This window comes from Sceloporus occidentalis, unplaced genomic scaffold (assembly GCF_023333645.1).
Source record: "Sceloporus occidentalis isolate IW3139 unplaced genomic scaffold, rSceOcc1.0.p SCAF_84, whole genome shotgun sequence".
NCBI lineage: Eukaryota > Metazoa > Chordata > Lepidosauria > Squamata > Phrynosomatidae > Sceloporus > Sceloporus occidentalis.
The window spans coordinates 4,393,657-4,419,796 of record NW_028317064.1 but is presented as its reverse complement, the minus strand read 5'-3'; the positions used below and the strand labels follow the sequence as shown (position 1 = coordinate 4,419,796).

Here is a 26,140-nt window from a genome sequence, read left to right as displayed (position 1 = left end):
ACTTTACCAAACATCAAGGGGAGCAGGAGGGTTTACTGAATTAAAATACTTTACATACTGGCTAGTCATCGTTCCCTTTGAAACTAATATGTGGCCAGGATTTGACTACATCGAGACTGCCGCGGTCTTTCCATACCATGGCCCCAAAAAAAGCTCAGAAGGAAACACATTGTTTGACACCACTTGTGTATACACTGTCTCGCTGTGATGTCCCACCGATCCTCTTTCAGCGGAGTTGTACCGTGCTACTGGATCCTTGTAAAAGTCATGAGCCTGTCACTAAAATGTGCACATTTACGGCTAAACCCCGAGGAAGGGCACGGTATACATGCCAGGCAACAACAAAAAAAAAATTATATATATATATATATATATATATATATATATATATATAAATAAAAAAAATTTAAAAAAAATTATAAAAATAAATAAAAATATAAAAAAATTAAAATATAAAAATAAATAAAAATAAAAAAATATATATACAAATATACACACAAATGCATACATATCATATATATTTGTGCGTATACACATACATATACACCATGCTGTCAGCTGCACATAGCGTCATATCTTAAGTGCTTCTAATGTCAAGCATTCCAGACAATGTCAGATGTCTGTATTTATACCGATTCTGTAGAAGGAGGTAACACATTATTTTTAGCTTGATATCCAAGACTGCTATAAACCGCATTAATGGTAATTTATATCTTACTTAATGGTGCGTGAACAATTATAACGTTAGTTTATGCGACGGGGATCCGGACTCTCTTTTGTGCTGCGTATCAGACAGCCAGATGCATATTATAGATCACCGAGTGATACTTTGTGTCTGCAGATTTCTAATTATACGTAACTTCTAGATGTAGTATTCGTACAGCTATGTCGGGTCATTCTAAATCCACAATTATGACTTTCCTTTCACGAGTTTAGGAGTGGAAGAATTTTTCTCTTTAGTAAAAGTTGCTTAAAGACGTTTGCGATGTAGGTTCTTCCCTCGCTCTGTTATTTGTAAGGGTCAAGCTACACTGGTAAGCCCGTCTCAAGTCATAATTAACTGGGGAAGGAGACAAAGAGACCGCGGTGGCTGTAAGGAAATTCTCTTACAAGAATGGAAACTTGTTCTTACGCTGTGGCGAACAAAAGAGACCTGCATCGGGAACCCGCTCAGAAGAGGCAGAAAGGACAGTCTTGAAGAACCCCAGCCCTTTGAGGACCATCTCTAGTACCTTTTCAAAGCAGCCCTTTCCGACATAACTAATCCCTGCGCTTAATGAACTACAAGCTTTCTTTTCATATGGACAAAGGCTTCCCCCATTCTCAGTCTTAATCGCGCACAAACGGCGCCCACCATGGTATCTGTTAAAATCCTATTCCCTCTTTAAAGCCCTGAGCTGATGAGAAACGTGTTTGACAAGAATGGTTACTCGTGAAATGAGTCCTTCTTTTGCACAGCGGAGAGATAAGTGGAGCATGCCAGGAGCCGCCGGAGAAAAGAATATCTCAGGGGGCGGCATCTGGGGTCTCAAAGGATCCGAGTTCCTCTTCCAAATCTGTTCGGGGACAGCCCAACCTTTTTTTTATTTATTTATTTATTTTAACGGCGCAGGTTATTTTGCTGATTTTTATTCCCATTGGCTGGTTAAAAAAAAAAATAGCCCTGTGAACGTCACAGCAGAAGAGACCCAATTCGGCCGTCTACTCGCCCGTTCTTCCTGATGTAAAGACTTAGACCTTAATCAGTCTTTGTTCTCGCCATGTATTCATAATTAAACATGGAGTAGACATACGGTTAATTCCTTCACTGTATTAGCCTCTACCTTTTCTTCTGAGAGGCTGTTCCACTTATCTACCACCATCTCAGTTAAGTGAAACTTCATTGCATTACATATAAAATTGTCTAAAATGTTTATTATGCAACAACGGCTGATGCATATAATATATTATTCAGTATATATATATATATATATTGGAAGCATTTTCCACATTGTATAGGTCAAAAAAAGTGAGCGCTCCATGGTTTCCTTTAGTGAATAATACTTTACAACGCCTCACGTACCGGAAACAATTCCAGGAGAGTAATGCTTCAGCTCGCTGGCGGACTACTGTTCCAGAGAGTCAAGTTTATTAAGAACTATGAAATAAAAGGTGTCAAAATGGACGTTAATCAGCTTACAAGAGGCTTCCACTCCTAGCAAACAAAGCCGGGGCTTCTTTGGGTCGGCCCCTTACGATGCAGCCAACTCTCTGCATGACTTCCCAATACCTGCTGGGCAACACAAAGGCAAAACTTCACAGGTCACCGCGGGACAATTAGCCGAGGGAAACGCACCGGAATATTAAGCACGAGCCCTGCCAGAGGGGGACATTTTGGGGATTTTCTTTAAAAAAAACCAAAAAAACCTTTATAGGTTTTTTTTTTTCTTTAATTTATATTTCAAGTAGAAATGTTCATTAATAGACCGTAACTGCTGTCATGGAAACGTAGAATTTGACGGCAGATAAGACCCTTTCGGTCCATCTAGTCCGACCCCTTTTCTTTCTGTAAAGACTCGATCCTTAATCACTCCTTGGTCTCGTCTATCCCATGCATGCTTACTCTCTCATCTGCTGGGAGGCTGTTCCACTCAACTACCACCCTGTCCATGAAGTAAAAAAGGTGTCAGCGCAGAATGTTATATCTCAGGAAATAAGCCTTGTCAGGCACTTGGATTATTGCTAATTTCATTGCTTACATCGCTGGGTGTATTTTTCACATATTTTATTCCATTCCCTTTTACTTTTTGTTTTGTTAATATTTATAGATTTTACTAATTAAGTCATAAAATGGGTTAATAAATTGAAGAAAAAAGAAATAGAAAATCCCAAACAAGCCTGTTTTGTTGCCGGTGACAATAGCGGGGTAAAGAACCCAGCACGGATCATTAGAGATGAGTAAACATCTCTATCATTTCTTCAAGAACGGCTCCGACACACAGAAACCCTGTTAAGACCCTGATTATGTGACTATTTTTCTACATCAAAGAGAAACTCGATTTCTTTTCATTCTCACATTAAAAAAAGAACGCTTTCTGTAAGAAAATGACATGTTTGACTTCTTTGTTGAAAGCGAGGGGTGAGGCTCCCCGTACCTGCCTCGCAGGAAGTTCCTTGTCCCGTACCGTCTACTCTCAAAAGCCTCTCTAAACCCGACTCGTTGTTCTTACATGCTCCACTCCAAGCCAGGTCTTTAAAGCGCCGCTCCGCTCCCCCCCACCTGAAACCCACCTACAAATCCATCTCTCTCCGATGACGCACCTCAGCAGCACAATCGCAAAGAGCGAAAGAACGATTTCAACTCAAAACCACAGCTGTTTGATCACACGAGCCTTATCATGTGTAAACATTGTACGGCTCTTTGTACATGTGTAGCAATTTATTTCAGGTGTTGAATCACGAAGGGTGTTTTCTTCTCCTAGAGCTTCTCCTTTGACCTATGTATTTCAGGCATCAGTCAAAGCTGGCGTATGGTTCAAACACGAGACACGAGACTCTCGCGGCGAGAATATTCCCTACTTTTTGTTTCCAGGTAAAGGGTTCTTTTATAAGATCTGGAAAAATGTATCACATGTACATACAATTCATAATATAAAGTATAATATTTCCCATCATATGACATCATATGACTTAATGACATCATATGACATAATGTTCAAAGTGTTCCCGTATAATACGATTACTTCTTCGAATTGCTTTTCAAAAGCATGCATGTATGGCACCCGTTTGGGGCAGGATCTTAAGAGATTATAAATATGTTCCTTCCTGTTCAATGGACGGTATTCACTAACCCTGGCATTAGCAGGAGAGCCGAGCAGCCCAACTCCCAAACGATAGCACAATAAGGCAGAGTAAAAATGAAAATTGATCATAATGTCAACACATCAGGATGAACAAGTACAGAAGGAGAAGATGACCCTGTTCTTGAGAGCTTACAATACGTAGTAACCCTGGGCCAAACTCTATGAGTTGCAAGAAGGCTTTGGGTGCGCATAGGGCGATGTCAAGATGATCAGACCCTCAATTACACAGCGTCTGAATGAAGCATCTTGCTTAGTGCTCTGCACTTGTGGGTATAAAGAGATACACCCTGATTGAATTTAGGTACATCATAGGTACAATGGTGGTCCAGTAATTAGATCTTTGGATGTTGTGGGACTTCAATTCGGATCTTATCAATTCTTATGGTGAAACAAGAATAAGGTTATTCTATGCATAAGAAGGTAACAATATAACAGAGTAGATGGGCCAGATGGTTATTATCTGCCATCAAGTGAATCAGTTATGATAACCATAGTTTAGGTGGCTACGAGTGGCATGGGGTAAAAACTAAAAACGCAAAGTAACCAAAGAACCAAGCAAACAAACCGGACATTTAAGCTAATTATTGGATGTCCCATTAAAAATAATCTTAGAGCTGAAAAAAATATTATTAGAAGCAAACAGTAACTTTAGCAGATGTATAGTTTTCAAAGTGGCCGACGGTGGCGTGTAGAATGCTCTGAAGATCCGGATTTAGATTTAGACCAAGTCGGAAGGTGGTTATGGAAAATAACACGTTTAATAAACAGTCCTTTGAGAGGGATATCGCGTTACTTCATTATCACATAAGTGGAAACAACAAATGTATCACACCAGTGCGTTCAGATCTCAAACCATGTGGAACGTCTGCTTTGGGGGACTGCCTGGTCGGCTCCTCTGAAATCGATATACGGAGCTCATATTAACAAACATCCAAGCGTGAAACGTAACCCCGCATCTGCAGAACTCCATCTCCTTATGGTGCCCGATTCGTGTCAACTTCTGCTTTTCTTTCCTGCTCAATGACTCGGTGTATTCGGGGGGCAAACAGGGGGCTTTTGCCGCCGCTGCGCACCTGTACATATATTAAACAATGCGGACGCCTGTTCTGTTTACATTCTTGCCAAATTTTCTTAAGTCTTGAATACACTTTAACTTAAGCCAGCTCCCGATGCTCTCCACCGAAAGGTTTCACACGTCGACTGGAAGTAAATGGTCCATGACTTGCGGAAGGAGATATGGGAAAAGGGAAGGAACAGGTGATTTTAAACAAAATCCCCCCCGAGCATGCAATTAAACGGGAAAAGTTAATGTGCTACAGTCCTAGAAAACACAACAAACGTAACCTTTGCACAGTTTATATAAATGTACGAATGTGATATCCGATTCACTCGAATTTCAGTACAGGTATATTGTTTAGAGAATGCTGGCCCTGCCACAGGCTGCCACCAAGCTCAGCTGAGATACCAGTCAGTATCTCAGTGTACGAAAACCCAAAAGTACAAAAGCTTTTAGGTCATTTTAATAAATTAAGCGAGTTATGCCAAAAGCAGAGAGACCAAAGCAAGGGTAATAAACATATATAATCATAAATCATGGTAACATTAATAAGAACAATGTTGTATATGATGTATTACAGAAACACACCGCGGCTGCTGCATTCCTTACGTTGTATATAATCGAATCCACTACTTGCCCCCCTAAGCCTTTTCTCTGAGGGCACCTAAATACGTAGGCGACCCCTACCTCGGCTATATGTGCGTTTATATGTGTGATGACTTCAGAAAAGGGAATTCGGATTGAATTCCACAGCTCTGTACAGACCACGACTCCAGAGTCCTAGTGAGTCGCACAGTAGTTTAGAAAATATAGTCTCGGAGCCTCGGGTTATGTTGCCCGGAGAAAACGAGGCTTGCAGTTGTGACCCACCATTGCTCACTTCTTCCATGTTAACATTTCTTGGAACAACCAACCAACGAAAGAAGCTATTCAAGCGCTTGGCACCGCTTTCTGGAAAATGATGGATGTCGTGTTTATGAACTTTCAGGAAAAGTTTCAAAGATACAAATGAGTAGAAACTAAAATTTTGAAGGACATGTTATGACAAGCTTAAATGATTAACGTACAAAAAACATGTATTTTGGAACATGACCCAATGTCATGTTTTCAGTGATCAGGATTAAACACAAATAACTGAACTACCGTATTGGCTCGAATATAGGCCGCACTTTTTTCCCCCCACTTTAAGTCTTTAAAGTGGGGGTGCGGCCTATATTCGGGGTCTAGCGCCGGCAGGCAGCGGGGTTAGGATACAGATCCCCGCAGCGGGGTTAGGATACAGATCCCCGCAGCGGTGCAGGGGACCTGCATCCTACTCCCCGATACGCTCAGACACACGGGGGGGGGTGCCGGCACGGGAGGTTGTCTAAGCGCATCGTGCGGACCGTCCGCACGATGCATTTTACCTCTGCCCCCTCCCGACTTACCGGAGCAGACTCCTGGGTGTCTTGCGGGGCCGGCGGGGGACATCTACGCAATACGTTGTATACGCGTATTGCGTAGATGTCCCCCGCCGGCCCCGCAAGACACCCGGGAGTCTGCTCCGGTAAGTCGGGGGGGGGGCAGAGGAGGACAGTGGCAGCATATCTCGGGGAGGGAGGACAGTGGCAGCATATCTCGGGGAGGGAGGAGGACAGTGGCAGCATATATCGGGGAGGGAGGACAGTGGCAGCATATCTCGGGGGGGGGACAGAGTGGCAGCATGTTTTTTTGGGTGCGGCCTATATACGGGGGCAGCCTATATCCAAGCCAATACGGTATTTTTTTTTTTAGTAAATTTGGCAACAACCTATTGAAGCCTGCTTTTGCGTCACATGACAATTCCCAGCGTTCCCAGTACAATTGTCTTATATCACTTTATACATTAAAGTGATATAATATTATATACTTTATAGAGATTTATATTTGATATGACTCTCTTCCTGTACCTCCTTGCACCAGAGGGGGCGCTAAGTAGCTATGTCATCTGCCTATGAATTATAGCTAAAAAAAACACAGTTTTTAATACTTATTTTAAGTTAGAACAACAACACATGAAGATTAAACAGAATCCAAAAATGCAATTGTGAAAGTTCTAGATATCGGGACACATAAGTTCACACCAAGTATTTTCAAATAGATGTCATCTCTTTCCCTGTTGACTCTGGAAGCGGCTTGTTATGTACGGTTGCCTTGTTTTGTCCCCCATTTGTTTCTCAGTTAGAGCCCCGAACCTTTTCACGTTAAAACAAAACCATTATATCCTTAGTTTGCATTGTCTGGTTTCTGCCAAAAACAGGCTTTTTCCCCTCTCTTGTGGGCCAATTAACGCATAGCCTTCCATCTCGCATCAGCCTGGCCATGGACACATGCCTATTGAAGGCCAGTGGAGTACAAGTAAAGACAAATTTACCAAGCTGGGAAGGACAATGCTGTAGTTAGCACATGAAAGGCTTTCTGGGGTACAAGTGATCCCTTTTTGGAACACGGCCAGCCTGGGAAGCAGGTGGTGTCCACAGCGTGTCCCATCAACATGCCTTCTCTACAAAAACGAAAAAAAAAGGAGAAAGGCATCTGTTGCTTTGAATGTCGGTTCCTGCGAACGCTCACTTTTCTGAATAGAGAAGCCTCTGCATGGATGACAGAGGAGAAGAAACAACTCACAGGTGACCCTGCTCCTTAGATTCTACGATAATACGTTACGCTTTGCGTCACTTTGTAAATAACTAGAGAGAATGGTCCGCATGATGGGTTCCTAAACTCACTTTTGGACGGTTAACAGCTGGTGGGGATCAGCACCACTGAAGCTTTGGAGAAAAACAAGCACTTCACTTTATTTTTGTTTTAGGTATACAGACCGATTGGCGTGCAAGAAAAAAAAAACAATTTGTCACCAAACAAAAAAAAAACAGGAAATCCCTACTTCTCCTTTACATGCAGTCATGGAAACAGCTCTCCGAGAGCATCAATTCAGCCATTTTTGTTTATACGTTCCATCGCGTCCACCACTCCTGGTTACTATCACGGTGGAGTCTGTACATAAAAACAAATTCTATTGAACATAGCCTTATCACCATAGCAACCAATGGAATGATCTATTCTACAGGACTGTCTCCTTGGTGATAAAACCACTTTTCAATCATTGCACAACCACTTTGTATACATAACCCCTAATATGTTCATAACCAAAGTAAATAGATTTATATTTTGTTTATTACACTTATTTCTTAAAGTTATTACAAATGTGACACTCTGCCTCAAATCATTAAATATTATATTATATACACTTATATATTATATCCCCTTTGGATTGAAACAAGTATGGAAACAAGCACATATTAAAATCAGACTGCTTTAATCATCGACCCACACACACACATCAACAACCTTTCATTTCCCAATTAAATAAGGAATTCCATTGATGTTCACAAACGGTTCAAAGGCTGAAAGCTGAAATCACCCTCTGTTAAGAACTTTATTTCCGTATTATCACAGAGTGCCTGACTCATACATCACGAAGATAACCCTCCGAAAAATAAAATAATCCTCACTGCCCATCCTTTCGTTAATAATGCCATCTTTCAGCCCTGTGGGGTGTATGGACGATATATCGCTTGTCCACCAAGACATTAGGGAAAGTTCTGGGTTGTCGGAAGCCAGGCCTTCAGGGCCAAAAACAAACCAGGATTCAGGTAAACATTTGCTTGGAACACAATAGATTGAATTAGTCCAAACCCCTTTCATTCAGCTGCATGTGCTAATGCTGGGGTACCCAGAAGACCTGGTTTTGCCCCCCCCCCCCGAAGCCAAAAACTTGTAGCTTATATTATTTTTTTCTATATAAGCGCCAACAATTTATGCAGCGCTTCTTATAGTCCATATATTTAAAGGGTTTGACAAAACTAGAACTTACAGACAAACCCATACATTTAGGTAAAGAGGGCTCGGCTCATAAGCTTACAATCTAGATAGAATGGGGTGTAAAGAAACAAAGTATGGAGAAAGGGGAGAGAGAGTGTTGGGGGGGGGATATATTTAATCCTCAAAAGATCCATGGTTTTACTTTGTGACAAGCCAAATACATCTTGGTACATGGAAATCCTTCTACGTGGTTACTGCTGGAATCCCAAAATCTATGACCCATTAGTGAACTAGACCAATATGAAACTTTTACCAAAAATGTCTCCTTCCATCCATTAATGAATCTCCTTTCATTATCAGCACCTCCCCTACCGATGTAAAGCACAACTCTCTATGACCTTCCCTTGAGAAATATCTGGTTTCTTTTCTGCTCTGCTTCTCTCTCTCGCCCATAACTCAAAAGGGTCTCATTTTAATAGCTTTAGAAACCATAACATTTCAAAATGTATAAATTGGAATCTCCTTTCATCCTCGAGAACTCATTTAATTGACACGCAACTAATCTAACTCTTCACGTCCAAGCAGCATGGCTGCGGAAGGCCAAAAATAACATTCTTTTGGAGAATTTCGGTAGCTATAAGATAAATCGAAGAGTCTTTTTAAGGAAATAAAAGGAAGGACTGACCAGAAAAAAAAGAACGTTTGTGTGAAATGCTCGCGGTATGCGAACAATGATATTAATCTATAAACCGAGTGAAAAAGATACTGGCCAACAGAAATATTGCTTCTCCGCCAGTGAAAGACCCTGGGAGTATATGAATTCTATGAATTTCATGATTTATATTACAGTATACATTAAAAATGCCTGCCACATCTGTTATGGCTTTTATGGTAGGGATTATTTACCCCCCAGAACATGTGAGGGGTCAGTTTTGAAGACGACCTTTTAGTGTATTTAGATATAAGACGTAAAAGTTAAACTTTTACTCTACAGAGTGAAATCTAACAAAATTTTGGCCATATGACATCACAGGAAGTGCTATGAGATCTCACTAGCGCCAAAGATTTCCTGGTTATGACACCTTGATACCTCACCCAACATGCAGTAAATATACTAATGTGATAAGCAAGTGTTAATAAGGGAGTTTGTAATATAATACACAAAAAAATATGCAAAATATGAAAAGTAAGCAGATACCTGTAAGCCATGTTACCTCTCGTTATCCTACCGATGCTGAAATCAGAACGTTGTGTCATAGGGAGGTATAACATTAATGCCCCAGGGACCACGGACTGGGTGGTCCAACCAGAAGATCCTATGGACCACAGCTTCTTGTAGCCCTGGATCTCAGTCACATTCACTAGAATTGTGACAATCTGCCCAAAAAACACATCCATAATTTAAATTGGTTTGGCTAAACTGCGGGGGACGAGATCCTACTGATGAAAACACAAATGTTGTATACTAATATACTTCTAATATACAGTAATACAACCTATGTTTTCAGAGGGAGAGAATATCTTGTAAATCCTCAAGACCCAAGGGTAATGCCTAATTGTAACGAGAGGGTATTGCCATAAACGTTGAGACGGCTTACACACAGAGCGCCTGTCAATATGTAGACGGATCTGTTGCTCACAAAATCCTCACCACTTAAACTGGAGCCAAAGAGATGGGCGCTCGCATGCACAAACCAACAACACATGCCGCTGTCCTAATTAGCTCAGAAGAACGGGGCACGCAAAGAACTTCCAGACAGGAATCCATGAGCTAATCACGTCTGTAGTGAGGAGTATAAAAAAAAACAACAAATAAATTATAGAAATGATTCCACTTACAAACTAAATTCAGTGATTAAAGAAAACAAACCAATGTGGACGACGATTTCTATCATTTTCAGGTAGCTGAAGGACGAAGGTGATGGGAATGGATCCATTAGCTTGAATTCAAGACAATGGCGTATAAGCTTAAAAGGGAAGGACCATAAGGGTTAAAAGTGTTTTATAAAACTCGGTGCTGTGCACAGTAATGTAGGTTAGCACTGGCAAAGAAACACTGTTTTTATTTTGTTATTTAATATTATTCCAATAAACCGCAGACCTGGAGGCGGCCATTGTTGTCAGTCATGTGATATGTTGGCGATTTTCCCTGCTTAGTCGCCACCCCAAGTTAATTCTTTATGGCAATGCTAATTAAGGCCATTCTTCCATAGAGTTCGTTAGTCAGAACGTCTGACCAGGTGATTAAGACTGAGCCATTCTAAAAAAAAACCTAAAAAAAAAACCCCTACAACTACTCTAACACTAGTGGTGGGCGTTGCCATATAAATTTACATCATCCAAATATGTTTTTAGACAAAGGGTAACCTTTCCTAGTAAACCAAAGACAACATGACCATGCACTTTAAATCACTATTTATTACTGCAGAGCATCTACCCCAGGCTTCCAGAATTAAGATGGAAAACCTGACACCTTTTTACAATTTCCTGCCACTGCATATCTGTCGGCAGCGAAGGCACGAAAGTCTAATGTTTGACTGACAAAAAAATAAATCAGGAGTGCACATGAACTTTTTTACCATAACCTATGGAGTTTCCTCGTGGGACTGCGTTAAAAGCATACGAAACCAACTTGGAGGCTTGTAAATCTAAGCAGGTTTAATGCAGACATTTGTATGGCAGGAAATTGGAATATTCAACCTGGGAAGAAATTGTGGCTAACGTTCAGATAATAGCAATTCTAAAGGTATGAAGAAACTCTAGTACAGGAGCGTTCTCCGATTTCTTAGTGATTACGTTTCCCTCCAAGACCGCCGCTCATGACTAGAAGGACGGGGGAAAGTTATAAAGATTATTTAAGGTTTCCTGTTCCTTCCAAATTGGGGGAAAAAAATTTGACTTCTCAACAAATTTATCCCCTTAAACTTGCTTCAGCTCATGGGCAGTATTATGCTGGGGGGACAACAACACACAAACATGTTAGGACGTTGGGCACCATTTTGAGCAACCATAAAGACGCATTAAGCTTTATTAATTATCTGTCTGGCATATTAATATTTGGTTCTAGGCTGCGCCACCAGCCCTTGGTGCCAGGATATGACATCATATGTTAATGAGCCAGCTGGGGAGATCAGATCTCCCTTTGAACCGGCCCATTGGGACGTGGAGCTACAGAAACCTAATTAGCCAATAGGTCGACTGGCTCCTAATGTGGCTTAGGGGCTGCTGGCCCCCCTCAACCAAAATACACCATTGCCCCCGACAACCTCACAAACGTATTTCATTAATCCTCGTAACCACTTGAACCTGCTTTCATTATTACTTAATCGCACCTCATTGCTATGGCTGCACAATCTCTATTTTTTTTGTATATGTATACAATTTGAATTAGAACACACACTTTACATATTATTTGTACACCCCACATTAACTTGTGTGTATACGGCGGGAGCAGCCATCGTAACTTCCTGTTCCAAGGATCCTCCCCCTTGCTGCTCCTCTCCTTGGATTGAAGCTGATTGGCTGTGCAGGTAGCAGATAGTCCTGATCCATCTTCCCCAAAGCTGTCACAAGTTTATTATACGTTGCCTACACTTAAACTACCGGGAAATGAGAATGTTTTGGAAACCACCCGTCCGGAAGAGCTTATAGTTTATTTTAATTGATTTCGCACACCATATGACCACGCGCCGTATATATTATGCACAATTTACATTGTGAAAGCGTAAATGTATAAAATAACATTTTCGTTTTGAAGGCCTCGCATGTCTGACCTCTCTTCAATTAAATAAAAACTAGAAGTAACCCGTGGTTATATAAAAAATATACATTTCCAGGCTTGGCTTCCTTCATTAACCGTTTGAACACAGTATGGGCCTCAAATGTTACGGTAACCTACACAGCTATATAGGAGAGGCCTTCTCTGAAAGGGTTAAAAATAACATATAGTGATCGGTGTCAGCTGCTGGCCCCGCAATCTGAAAAACCACAGAGCGTTCTTTGTGCTTTCATCTCCATCATGAGAGAGAATGACATCATCAGGATTCATTAAACCGACGGTCCAATAAAAATAACTGTTATAGCCCCAAATCACTTTTTTTTTTTGCAGGGAATATTTTTGGAAGCGTGCTCTGCATTCCAGTAAATCCCTTGCTTCCTCATACAAACATATCATGACCTAAAAGGAAAAAAAAAAAATTCTAAATTTTTTTTAAGAGACTTATTTCCTTTGCTTCTCATACAATAGTGAACTTCTTCTCGTGGTGACTGGGTCGAGAAATAAGCGAAAAGAGCAATAAGGTGGCAGATTCGAGAATCGGGATATCTCATTACCACTGGGAGTTCTTCATTAGCCCCAAGTTATAAATTAACTTCTGCACCCATCCCAGTGCTTGGATGGCCCGGACCCTTACACCCTTTGGTGGTCCTTAACCATATGCCATATTGCACCTTCATAAGGCAGGGTTTTTTTCTTCAGCCACCACATTTATATAACCCTACTGGTCAAGCACAACTTGCCCTAAGGGTTCTAAGGGTTTTATGGGAGGGTTGCAAAGCAGGACAATCACTGAAGATGAAGGATAATGAATTTATATCTACCTGAAGAAGGCAATAGAATGCAAACGTCAAAAAAGTGCATTCCACTACTTCTTATAAAAGGTACTATATTGTGAAGGAGACGTCATAATGCACAATTAAGTTCCCTAATAACAAATTAAATAGTTTTATATATATAATTTTAATAACTTCAGCCGCTCTTCCGGGATATGGCTACACGCTGGACAGATTATCACGGACATTCTCTGCCGGGTCTTCTGCAGACTCGCACATACGACGGAGTCAGCTCTGTTAGGAAATTCTGCGTCCAGCGCCCAAAACATGTGCATGTATAGAACATGTGATATTTTTTACGAGGCAAATAAAACCTGGAAAGGGATATTAACTTTATAGACCTCTAAGGGCTCTTATATAGAAGGAAATAAGTTCCACAACCTACTGTTGGCACCTAAAGTACGGAAGAATAACGTTTACAACCTGCTGAGAATCCCCTAACCGAAATACTGAGCTAAAAAAAACAACAACACATGAGTCGAGATTAAACAGGATAAAGGGAGCATGTGATTTCTCTAGGTGTTACTGCTTACATGTCAGGCACGGCTTTCGGTAATAATCTACAAGCGCAGGAAGCTGTGCTACTAGGTCTGGGAAAAATGCATTCAACCTGAAAACTTGAAATCCAGGTATTTGGTGGGGAAAAAAAAATCCTGAATTTTTTTTTCCCCAAAGTCTGTTTTCAAAAGGAAATTTCATTGGAAAAAAAACGTTTAAAATAATTTTTAAAAAATCATACAGTTTTAACAAAAAACATTTGAAAAACACCAGAATTGACAAAAAAATAAGCAAAATATTTTTGCTAACATAACCGTTCTATTCTACAATGCCTAATTTTGTTATTCTAGTACAGAATTATTTTGCCCCCACGCCAGCAGATAGCAGGACCGACTCGTGACCCAGTAACAGCCCCGAAGCACATGTTAAATCCAGGCTCTTAAAGCATCTTCAATCCGCCAGGATCATCCTGCCGGCTGTTATCGCTATCGCTATCTGACAGGATGACACCGGTTAAGGACTGGTAGCCGAAGGAAATCCAACGAGAAGGAAATGGACGTCCATTTATTGTTTACTTGGGATCCTCTCCATGAATGACTTCCAGATGTTAGGTTTAATTGTCACACGTTGGTCTGTTTGAGCAGCAGGACTTGGAAAGGGCAGTTTCTAAATCTGCGAGGCTCATCACTGAGTGAATGGAGCCAAGAACGCCTGCGAACCTTTAAAGAAACGCTAAAAGCAATATGGAGAGGGTTTTTTTTTTTGTTTTTTTTTTTTTTTACATTCTGGTTGGTTCTCCCTAGTTTTTAGTTCTGCGAATGTTTTGTCTCTGCTGCTTGTTCTCAGAAAACATCTAGTAAACAGGGTAGGCCTAGTAAATCAACCAAATTATCCAAATTAGAAGAACAATCTTTTTAAAATTTCTGAGTATTTCTATTTTTTAATGTAAGAGGACAAATGCGTCATTGTGGCTTCATTGTGTGTAAATACACAACTGTGTTGCCATTGGAATCATGAATGAAGACCCTCCAAAATAAGTACTTTGATTTTTGAACATTAATTACAATAAAACTGATGTTGTGAATCTTCAAGGCTGTTTACTAGAGGTTTTATACATTTTTCAGCCATACTTCTGATATGCCAACGTTACAACGTACGAAAAATTGCTACCTTTTAACCCGGTAGGGAGCTTCCTGAAAGGAGACATAATAAAAATTGTAAAATTTCTCAAGTTTGAGGAGATCAAAAAAATCCCTTATAAAAAAAGAAACGCGGTTTTCATAGGAAATTCCAGGAATGTATAAAGCAACATCCTGTAACATAAACAGTAGTCAAATATATAATATTACACTGGTGCCGACGAGACAGAAATACAGACTGGTGAACGCCTGTTGCTAACTGTGCTGTCTTAATTTAAACGACTGTGTAAACCTTGCTCTTTCAGACAGGGTCTTGCCCATTAGAAGACAAGTCTTGACATCTTTCGAAAGGCTCCACTGGACACTCATTTTTCACAGGTTGAAGTATTCTATGCCAAGTTGGTGGACCGAGGCACTGGCGGGAGAGGTGGTCACAATGCAATTACTATGTTGTGTGTAGACTGCCCACTCGGTTTTGTGTTGATTCTATTCAGAGAACACAATGGAAACCAGGAGAATCCACCATGGGCAGAGACGCGTTTAAAGACCGCGCAGATAGTTGGCTCTTTTAAAGGGATGAAGGGGCATCACGGCACTGTTCTGCTCCTGAGACTTTCCTGGTGAGAGTAGAAGGAAGGTCAACATATTCCAAGGGATGTCAAGTAGAGTCTTGGTTCCTTTTCTTATCAGTTGGCCCGTACTCTCTTTGTTCCTCCACATTATCCAAAACAAATCTCATTATGCTTTGTTTTATAATTCCTGTTCACCCACAAGCCTTCATGCCTCATCATCTCCCGCACATTTTCATCAGTCCACCCCCATTATTGCTCTGCATCACTAACCACGGAAGCTCCCCAACCCCTTAAGACTTTTTTTTTCTCATCAGTTCTACTATTGAGTTCACATACTACACGGGGAAATGCTTCACATTTCAGTGGCATGTGAAATGTATATGCGTCTTAGAAAAAAAAATGTCCCAAATGGTCACCTTAGCCATGAGAGGTCTATAAAAAGCATCGCTTATTGGTTAGACCACAAAAAACCCGCTGGCACCATCACTTTTTTTTTGTAACTATTACGCTTCTGACATCACTCCCTTGTTTTGACGTCTTCTCTATAATGTCTGTTTAATTGAATTTTACATTTTTTTTATGGAGAAACTGAGAAGGAAGAAAAAAACAACAAAACACAACAAACATACAAATGAAGTGTTAGGAATTTAGAGAAGGACATTTTGAGCAAAATCGGTCATATTTTTCTGGAGGGACTAAATGCGCTGCAAAAAGAAATAGGCACGCACTAGCCGTACGGGCTACAAGCAGCAGGCCTTCAATTTTCTAGCAGCTGGCCCAAGACGTTGCCATCCCTTTAACTATCGGGCTCTCGTCGATTAAGGTTACTGTAGCCGCACCACCTTGACACGGTTGAAAAGAATTGCAAGTGAAGACGTGGCTTTCAGGAGTGTCAGGGCACCTTAAAAGAGCACAGACTGATAATAAAAATAGAAGCTGGCAGTACCGGCGCACGCTGGCCGGCGGTTAACAAATACATCAGCCCTTGGGTGTTAAAATACATAAATCTGTCATCATTACCGAGGGTAAAGGGTCATCATCATTTTCACACAATAAAGGAACTGTACATAACTAGTGGGCCAGGGAGAAGCGAACAAAGTCTGTCTTTTACAAATACTCCAATGTTGATAGATGGATGTTTGCAAGGAACTTAATGTCTTTAACAGCAGTTCGCTGAAAGCCGAGAGTCTAGAATTCATGGCTCTCGGGAATTTAAGTCTCGACTCTTCTTTTCCAAACATATTGCCAAAAAAACGCATTCAGCCCCCCTCCTAATTTCAACTATGAAACGGGTCTTTTTTTGGGGGGGGAAAGGCACCGCATACATTTGTAAAATCCACATTTGTTAGACAAAGATTTTATTCAGAGAATATCGTCTCCTATTGTGGATGAAGGACACAGAAAGAGCGAAAGCTCAAAAATTAGTTTGCGTAAGTTTTGCCAGTTTTTTTTTTTTTATATACTATAAAAATCATACATTTTAGGGAAGGAGTCCAAAGACCTGCTTTTAAAAGACAGCACAATATATTTTACTGGAATGGCAGGTCCATGTGTGTTACTTAAAAATTCCACTGTAAAAAAAAAAACCCTCTTTGTTTTTACTTGGTTTTGCAAAAATAAACTATAACAAAAATATATATTTTCAGTGGGTTTTAAAATTTTTTTTTTACTATTTTTAATGGCAATACCATATGGAAGGAACTGCAAAAAGTTGATTAATTGGGGGTAATTTAGTTCTAAGAGCTGATATGTCAACACAATTCTTCATGTGGTTTATTGAACTAGAACAATAAGACTAGCAACATATTACAGAACTGACCGTTTAACAATGCTTCTCCTAAAACAAGGGCAGGGAGACGTCCGTCCGATTTAACTATGAAATACACAAGACCAACCAAGCTAACTGAGATTGGCCTTTCACAATGGATTGCATACCTCCCAACTGTCACATTTTCCACTGGCCAGTCTCTTTTACTGGCACTGTCCCACCAAGTGTCTGTGAGTAATGGGTATCATCAGCCAGTCGGGAAGATCAGAACATCTCCCCTGACCGGCCCACCGAGTCTTTCCAGCATGGTTATACTGGGTTGACAAAACCCTTTATATATGGAAAACTTTAGGAGACCTAAAAGTGTAAGAGTTAGTTAAGACATAAGTGAGACAAGGAATCGGCATTTCTGGGAACTTCCCAGGGTAGGCTACCTGGAGCTCTCTCTACTAAGTCTACTAAGGGAGCGGTTTCATGCGGACTTGGGCTTAACCATGAAGATAGCCATAGATTAGCTGGTGAAGGACATAGGAACGTGACAAGGAGACCCAGGAAAGCACATACGGGTATTGGTGGACCAACCAACGGACTAAAGGAACAGCTACATCATATTTTAGAGTAACTGTTTCATTATGTCACATTTATTAAACACTAGATGGCTGGTGTCTGGAAAGAAAATTGTGACTTACTGCCCCTTTATTTGCTGTTCTGAGTGGTGAGCATTTTTTATTTTTTTTTAACTTTGTTGCTAACTCGTCTGGCGCCGAAATGATAAGTGACTTATTCTTGTGTCAGGGGGTGATTTATACAATTCCAAAATGAAGAATTATGATTTGAAAACACGCACAAGTGCTCCACGAACGTGTTACTCATACAATACTCATCAACGTCTTCACGTTATACTTTCGTTGTAGGAAAGAGATGAATGATCAAACGCTTTGCGGGAACAGCCGTACCCAACGTTAGCAATCGGTATTCAAAACAGGAGTTACAGAACTACCCGCGATAGCATTACTGAGAGGAGACCCCCAACCTGTAAGCTTTGTTCACAAACGCAGAGATAACAAAACATAAAACATCTGACCTGCTTCTGATCTCAGAGTAGCCATCAAATAAAAAAGGAGAGGATTAGGTCAGATTTCCATACACTGGCCAGGGTAACATGGTTCGTATCGGCGCAGACATCATTATTAAATATAGGCAAAGCCCTCCTTCCAGCTTCAAGGTCCAGAGATAAGATCACTGCGGACACCGAGTCAACATCAAGATGCTCAGTGTTCCAAAGTCACATCACGTGAGCATCCATGCCGACATTCTCTGAAGTTGTAGACTTTGTAAAAGTTAATTTTATCTCTCATCGGGCTGAGGGTATACCCGCACACACATCTTTTTTACAATAATAATAAGCATACATATAGATGTTCACACATCATCCATATCTGCACAGACTGAACCGATTTTGGATCTTCTCTCAGCGATGAAAGCAATTTTTTTTTACATTTTTTTTTACTGTTTTCATTATTGTTTAAGCCCGGAAAACACGAATTAATAGGAAACACACTTACTTCCCCATAATCCCTAAAGGATGTCAGATGGGCAATAAATCCAGAAGATGAAAGCATTACATATTTGGATGTGTGAATCTTTATTTCGTAAGCATTTGCTGCCAATATTTGTTCTTTATGACTTGAGACGTCTTGTCTTTTGTGCGCATTACTCTACTCCAAAATGTACTATGAGTTTTTAACTTTTATTGTTGTTTTTTTTTATGTGTGTTTTATGTGTGTTTTATTCTTTATGAAATCGCATTCTTGTTGGTTACGAGAAGGATTCTTCTCTCGGAGCTTGTAATTTTTGTTCTTGTACTGTAATTGGCATTCCAAATTTTGTGGTTAGCCACAAAGCCTGTTAAACTTGACTACTGGCGATACCGTATAGTCTCCGTTCCTTGGCCTCTGTGAGTGTGAAGAATTCTAGCGACTCCATTGTGACCTCAGCCAAACTGACCATGTCTTTTATGAGACATCCAACAATTGTCAAGAGTCGTCTTTGACCACCATTCACAATTAATGGCGACGGTGTTTATCGGACCTCACGTTCCTGTTTTCTCCCCATTGACTCATACTTTGAGAATTAAAGAAATTTTGTCCTATGAACTGGACCAAAAGAGAACCAAGAGACGCTGCACAAAATGATGTTATTGTAAAAGTTGGATTTCAACTAACTTAAAGACGTAAACAGTTAACACAATTAGAATTAACTCGCGCCTGGTTATTTACCACGAGACAATGTTAACATTTGTCCAGTCTAAACAAGCTCGCAATATCAATTTGTTCCTCATCACTTAATGCATGACAGTCTGTTGATTTTAAAACACGGCAGGATTTTCTACATTATACAAAAAGATTTTCCACATAAAGTCTGTTAGCGGAGACTACTGAACCAGGGCCAGCTGAACATATTATAGCGTTTAGGGGTCAGCTTAGATCGTCAGACTGAAATCAGATGGTCTAACCTCCTGTCCTTTCCAGACTTCAAAAAGAAGGATGTGAACATTGATCGGAAATAGTTAATTAGTTCATTCAGGATGGGCTACTCTGGCATGTCATACCAAGCAATCTCATAGCCTGGGTTCATGAACAGCGAATGTCTGTCCCAAGAGTAATGCAACGTATGATTTCTTATGAATTAAAGTTTTCACATGCGTATTAAAAAGTGGCAAGCACTCTTATATCTTACAGGGAAATGATCACTTTGGTAGCTTTTCCTTTATTAAAATTACTGGTATTTTGTGCTTTTTGGGTTTCGGGCGGTGTACCTTTTTTTGGAGATACCTGCGAGGGAATGCTTTAACTCCGGGAATAAGATGTTTGGCAAAAAAGCTGAAATAACAGCATATTAATACTCTTTTTTTTGTCGCCCCACCTTAACAAATGTGTCCACCAAAGAAAGACAATAACTTAACCAAACGAAACAGTCATCTGTATCCTATGGAAAGGAAGTTAAAATGGCGGCTCTCAGAGATGGCGTTTTTTTTTCTCTTGGGCATCTCTGGGAACTTCCCGGCGTAGGCTACCTACTGAGGGACTGAGTTTCCATATGGCCAGGGCTAGCTATACAGTATGTGGTGCGGGTCTAGCCCCCGAGAGCCTTTTGTCGGAGGGTACTGGGAAGGGACCATGGGAAGGGGTCCCAGGTAGAACATGGGTGGCCAGAGGGCATATCAGGCAAAACTCCCTCTGCCCAGAGAAAGAAGAAACTGACCAGGAGAGCCAGGGAAGCCGCTCTTCATCTGGGTAGTTCCCAGGGATGCCCAATGAGTCCCAAATAGTTGAGGAAGGCTGTTTTTTCAAAGTGTTCCCCACATACTGGTACAACAGAGAGGAGTGCCCTACCCCATGTGAGTTTACAATCTAAAAAAATCTGGATTCATCTATGACTCTGGGAATGTGACAGCTGCCCTTAAAATGCAAACACTGAAGAATATAGCGGTCTCCTTTTTAAGTGCATATCTATTCACCATATGTAACGTCAGAGAGCCTTGGCTGTATTCACTAACCACAGCCAGGAGTACAGACTGAACTGATGACCGGACCCAGATAAGGCAGCGAACACATCTGCACATACTGTGTGTTTAAAGCTCGCAGGATTATCTCCTATTCCTAAAATTTATTTGTACAAAACGCAGTACACACAGACAGCTTACTAAAGAAATCTGTGCAAAAAAAAAAAAAAAAGACATTTTTTGGAAGCTAAGAAGTGGATGTTTATTCATCTCCAAGCACATTTTCATAATCCTTAAATCTTATCCTATATCCACACCGGGCTAAGCCAACGCATTTGGAAGAAGCACGTGTATGATAGGGGTTTTTTTTGCCTTACTGTATTGAGACATCTAAAAACATTAAGAGGGGTGTAATTTCAACATTACAAGATTCCGTTTCCCTTATTTATAAGCCATAAATAGTAATGCTACACGTGAATTTCGTTTGTAGTCCACGTGACATTCCAGAAACATTTATTAAGATTAGAGAAAAGTTTGGTACAGCTATGGCAGGAGGTTTTTAAAAGAGCAGACCAGCTCCTTTTATACTTCTGCCTTAGTGTCCTGTGAGTCCTAAAACCGGTAAGGCTGCCAGTGTAGGAAGCAGTGAGAGTTGTAGCCCCCCTATAGAGAGCTGCTAAGGGGGCAAATTTATATAGTCTGCAGAATCCCCCCCCGATGAATTTGCAAAGGGGGATATCATGTGACTTTAAAGGGACCTCCCCACTATCATATGCATTAAAGTGTATAATGATTGCCTGGAGTGCCCCTTTAAACCTCGGTTATTAGTAGACAGGTTTAAGAGACAGAAGATGACGGAGAACGCAGGCTCAATGAGTCTACTGCGTCACTTACCGATAACAATTAGGGTGTAATTCACGCTGATGCTTCCGAACCCGTTAGTAGCCTGGCAGATATAAGTTCCCGCATCTTCACTTTCCACATCTCTAATTTTCATCCCTTGCTGGTAAACCCTGAACCTAGTCCAGCCAGTGTGAAGGGTTCGGCCGTCTTTCACCCAGATGGTCAGAGGAGGTGGATCGCCTTCAACGGGACACAGGAGCTTGATGGTCCTCCCCAACCTCACGGTTTGCCGGTGAATGACTTTATCCGAAATGCGTGGGGGGCCTGCAGAAAAAAAAACAAAAATACAATGAGAAATGTTCTAATTGGGAAATTATTATAAAAAATATATTATAAAAATACAGAGAAAGCCAGGGAAAAAAAGCTAGGTGCTTGATCATTAATATTTAATCTTCCAAAAGAAATCTAATCCAAATTTAATATAATATATAACGGCATTTGTATGGCTCATATTTATGGTTGAAGGGTGACTGCAAGATCGGGTCTACTTTCCCTTAGATAATTATTGCCCCACGTGTTGATATAACTGCCCATGTAGGTCTCAGGTAAAGCCAGTACAATAAACACATGAAAAACATCTCCATTGATGAATATTTGCCAGGCAATGAAATAGGACCGTGTGCGTCTTATGAAAAAACGTCATGCTGATGGCAAGAGATCGCGGTCACGGACGTCTAGCATACATGGCTCGTGCCAACCAAGTCAGGGCTGCGAGTCCATACTTCCAGCGCTGACCTTTAATTCAAGCCCGTATTTGGACCGTTCTTCTGTCACAAGATCTAAAAGCAGACCATCAAAAATACTTCTGTAGGTTTTCCCCCGAAAATACCATCTCTGCTTGAAGAGCGCTCTCTTGCTTTAATGAATCGTATCCTTCATTGAGTCCTGAAAACATGGCTACGATATATGACCTCCGTTATTATTCAGCCCAAGGAACATGCCTATTTATGTATATAAAGCGACCTTGTTAAGCCACTTAAATATTTGTTGTTGGAGTATTTTTTTTCAGCTTTATGCCAACATTTTGCCGATAGGCGCGTATGGAGGAATCACATAGGCTGTATCGTGTGATGCGTCCGCAGCACTTTGTAGGAATCTGCCGTATTGGATTTCAGCGTGTGTTTGCTGAAACTGTTCCCTACCGCTGCGATATTTCACCCCGAGATACCCCTTGGCACATCCCATGTTAACAGAGGGTCGTTTTCTGGACCTTCTGAAAGACTGCGGTGCCAACTCAACGCGCCAATGCCAAATGGAAGAAGATTCTTTCTTTTATCCTTTTAATTATTCAATAGGCATCCAACCCGACGTTCAGAGCTATACAGCTAAAGGATCTGGGAAATACTATGTAATATAGATATGTATATATATATATATATATATATATATATATATATATATATATATATATATATATATATATATATATATAAAACACTTTCAAAAAGATGGTCAGCACTCCAGGTCTTTAAATTGACAATTTCATTTTATTCAAAGTCCAGTCGACGTTTCAGTCATTACTGACTTTCATCAGGACATGTCCTGATGAAAGTCAGTAATGACTGAAACGTCGACTGGACTTTGAATAAAATGAAATTGTCAATTTAAAGACCTGGAGTGCTGACCATCTTTTTGAAAGTGTTTTATATGGAAACTGCTGGTTACTAGCACCGGGCTTGGAACATTTGGAATGGTGTGCAATGGACTCTGTGAGTAAATATATATATATATATATACACTCACACACACACATGGAGGTGAATCATTTTTAGTTAACACCTCTGGGCTAATCAGAACAAAGGTATAAACTCTGTCTTGGCCGAACGAGAGTGCAATAATGCTTGCGTTATTAACAACTATTGAATAAGCAGCTTTAGAATATACACTATATGGACAAAAGTATTGGGACACCTGGCCATTACACCAACAGGGACTTTTATGACACCACGCTGGAGTAGAAAAGTGTATCTATATACTGATTTATACACAAGCTGGTGATTCCGCCAGCACAATGTATAGATAATACCTTCCAAGCTCCATTACGTGTACCGAGAGCTCAGAGAGACAGGATAGACTTAGTTAGCAGTCTCTAAAAAGACCTCCGGGCAGGCCAGTTATTCCCCTAATCTCACTGTGGTATAAGCCATCTGGATGGAACATACCATTATACTCCGCATTCTTTCTTCTTCACCAAGCAAACGGCAATGGAGGCATATTACATTATCTTCTAATAACAACTTAATAGCAGACGGTAAAAACTTAAAATAATGTATGTTTTCTCCATCAAAAATTAGAGGGAATATGTGTTGGTTTTAGCTTAAAACCAAGACGGTATGATGATTCAAATACATATATATTATTTCTATGATCAAGAGTTTGGTAGAAAAACCATCTACAATTATCATGGAGGCAGTTAAAAAAGGTCGGAGAAGTAAATATAAAGTTGGATTCCCTGGCACGTCACTAGAAAGAACATTACCAAGGATGAATGAACCGTGGGTAGTTACCCTGTATGGTTATTCCTTGAAGGCTTGTACTTGAGGAACATTGGTGCAAAAGGAGTAATCGCCATAGCAACCAATTATCAGGAATCGCTGCATATAGCAAAAATAGCTCCAGAAGCTTAGTAAGTATTGTACGTTGCCGGCATGCTTTAAATGTGTCAAATGTTTCTACCCCATTATATATAATGGTTCTTGAGAAAGGCTCGTTGAGAGCCGAAACGTTGGACCTTCACCAAGTCAATACATATAAAAAGAAGACCCGCTGAGTGCAACAAATACAACAAAAAACAATGAAAAGTAGTTGTTGAAAAGTTTTTCGTTTATTAAATATGCCCTTGTTTTATTATCCAAGTCATGTATGACCAGTAGCTCTCTTGACCTTATAGAGCCCTTTATATTAAATAAAAAAACCCTCCCTAATTCCATATATATTTCATCTCCCGTTTCTTTAAAACAAAAGTGGCAATGTCCTGCTCTCAGCTTGAAACAGGAGCAACTGGACGGTCATTTTTGTTCAACACAGAGTGGGGGGGGGGGGAGAAAAAGCAGATATGTTTCCCCCACCTGTCTCGTACAACAGCTGTGCAACACACAATGTATATTCTACATTTTAGTTTTTTACAATGGAGAAGAACAGAGTCCTTGCCAGCACTCACTCGATGAAATCATATACGACGACGCACGACGGAAACAGATAAACCAAGAGGCATTAAACATGGATGAAATTATATTTAATAATGTATTAATTCTTCGAAAACTTGCTGCTGCTTCCGGAGTTTAAGGTTCTAGCTGGGATATGGAGGAATTTAAAGTTTTTCGCATTTTAATTGTAAAAAGTTGGTTTTACCAAGTCTCTGGGTTATAAACGTCATGTAAAACCATCAGGTTGGATCAATATTCCAATGGGATTATTAGAATCATCTCACTAGCTAAAAGGGGTTAAAATACATTACAACCAAAGAATGTTTGAATATGTCTCCAACAGCTTAGCTAAGCTCCCAAACAGATAAATCATAGCAACCCATCATTTTATTCTTTCCCCGGCGGTTTAAATCTCATAAAAAAAGTAATATATATAAACATTTAGGAAGCCGTTTCAATTTCTATGGTGACTGCTTTTGAGTCACATGATAATTAAGGATTCCTTAAGACATTATAAATGACATGTTTAAAGAATTCTTTTTGGGAAGGGTTTGGATATTCAGAAGCACAAGAATGTTTATTAGTAATTCTGGATTTAGTTACAATTTTTAGTATAGGTGGAACATCGCCTTTTTAAAGATAAAAACTGAAAAGTACAATGATTAAATGATGATGGTCCTCCAGTCTTGTCCTCTTTCAACCTGCGGAAACACCTAGAGAGATTTTAGTGGGTTCCATCACCAGGATATGAATGGACGCTCATCCTAAAATACCGTATTTGCTCGATTATAAGACGACCCTGATTATAAGACGACCCCCCAAAATCTGAATATTAACTTAGGAAAAAAAGAAAAAGCCTGAATATAAGACGACCCTAAAGGAAAAAAGTTTTACCAGTAAATGTTAATTCATGTAAACTATTTTTTTAAATAAAAGCTATGATTGAGAAAAATATTTTTTTTGTTTTTATTTCCTTGTATTTTCCAACCTGTCCCCCAGTTACGCACATCTGCCCCCAGGCTTGCCACACCAATATGGCACTGTGGCCCATGATATGCCTTTTAACCCTCTATATGCCACTGTGCCCCATGGTATGCCTTTGGACCCCCTATGTGCCACTCTGCCTCCAGAAATGCCTTATACCCCTATATCCCATTCTGGCATTTAGGGGGTTAAAATGCATATTATGGGGCAGAGTGGCATATAGGGAGGTATAAGGCATTCCAGGAGGCAGTGGCATTAAGGGAGTTAAAAGGCAT

At 40.3% G+C, this 26,140-nt stretch overlaps 1 protein-coding gene across 1 annotated transcript in view; it reads right to left on the bottom strand.

The window, feature by feature from the left end:
* Positions 1-26,140, bottom strand: part of LOC149285137 (fibroblast growth factor receptor-like 1) — a 54,045-nt gene that overhangs the window by 8,575 nt on the left and 19,330 nt on the right. Inside the window, exon 3 of the mRNA XM_089495815.1 lies at positions 21,727-21,999. Coding sequence (XP_089351941.1) covers positions 21,727-21,999 — 273 coding nt within the window. The remainder of the gene's footprint in view (positions 1-21,726; positions 22,000-26,140) is intronic.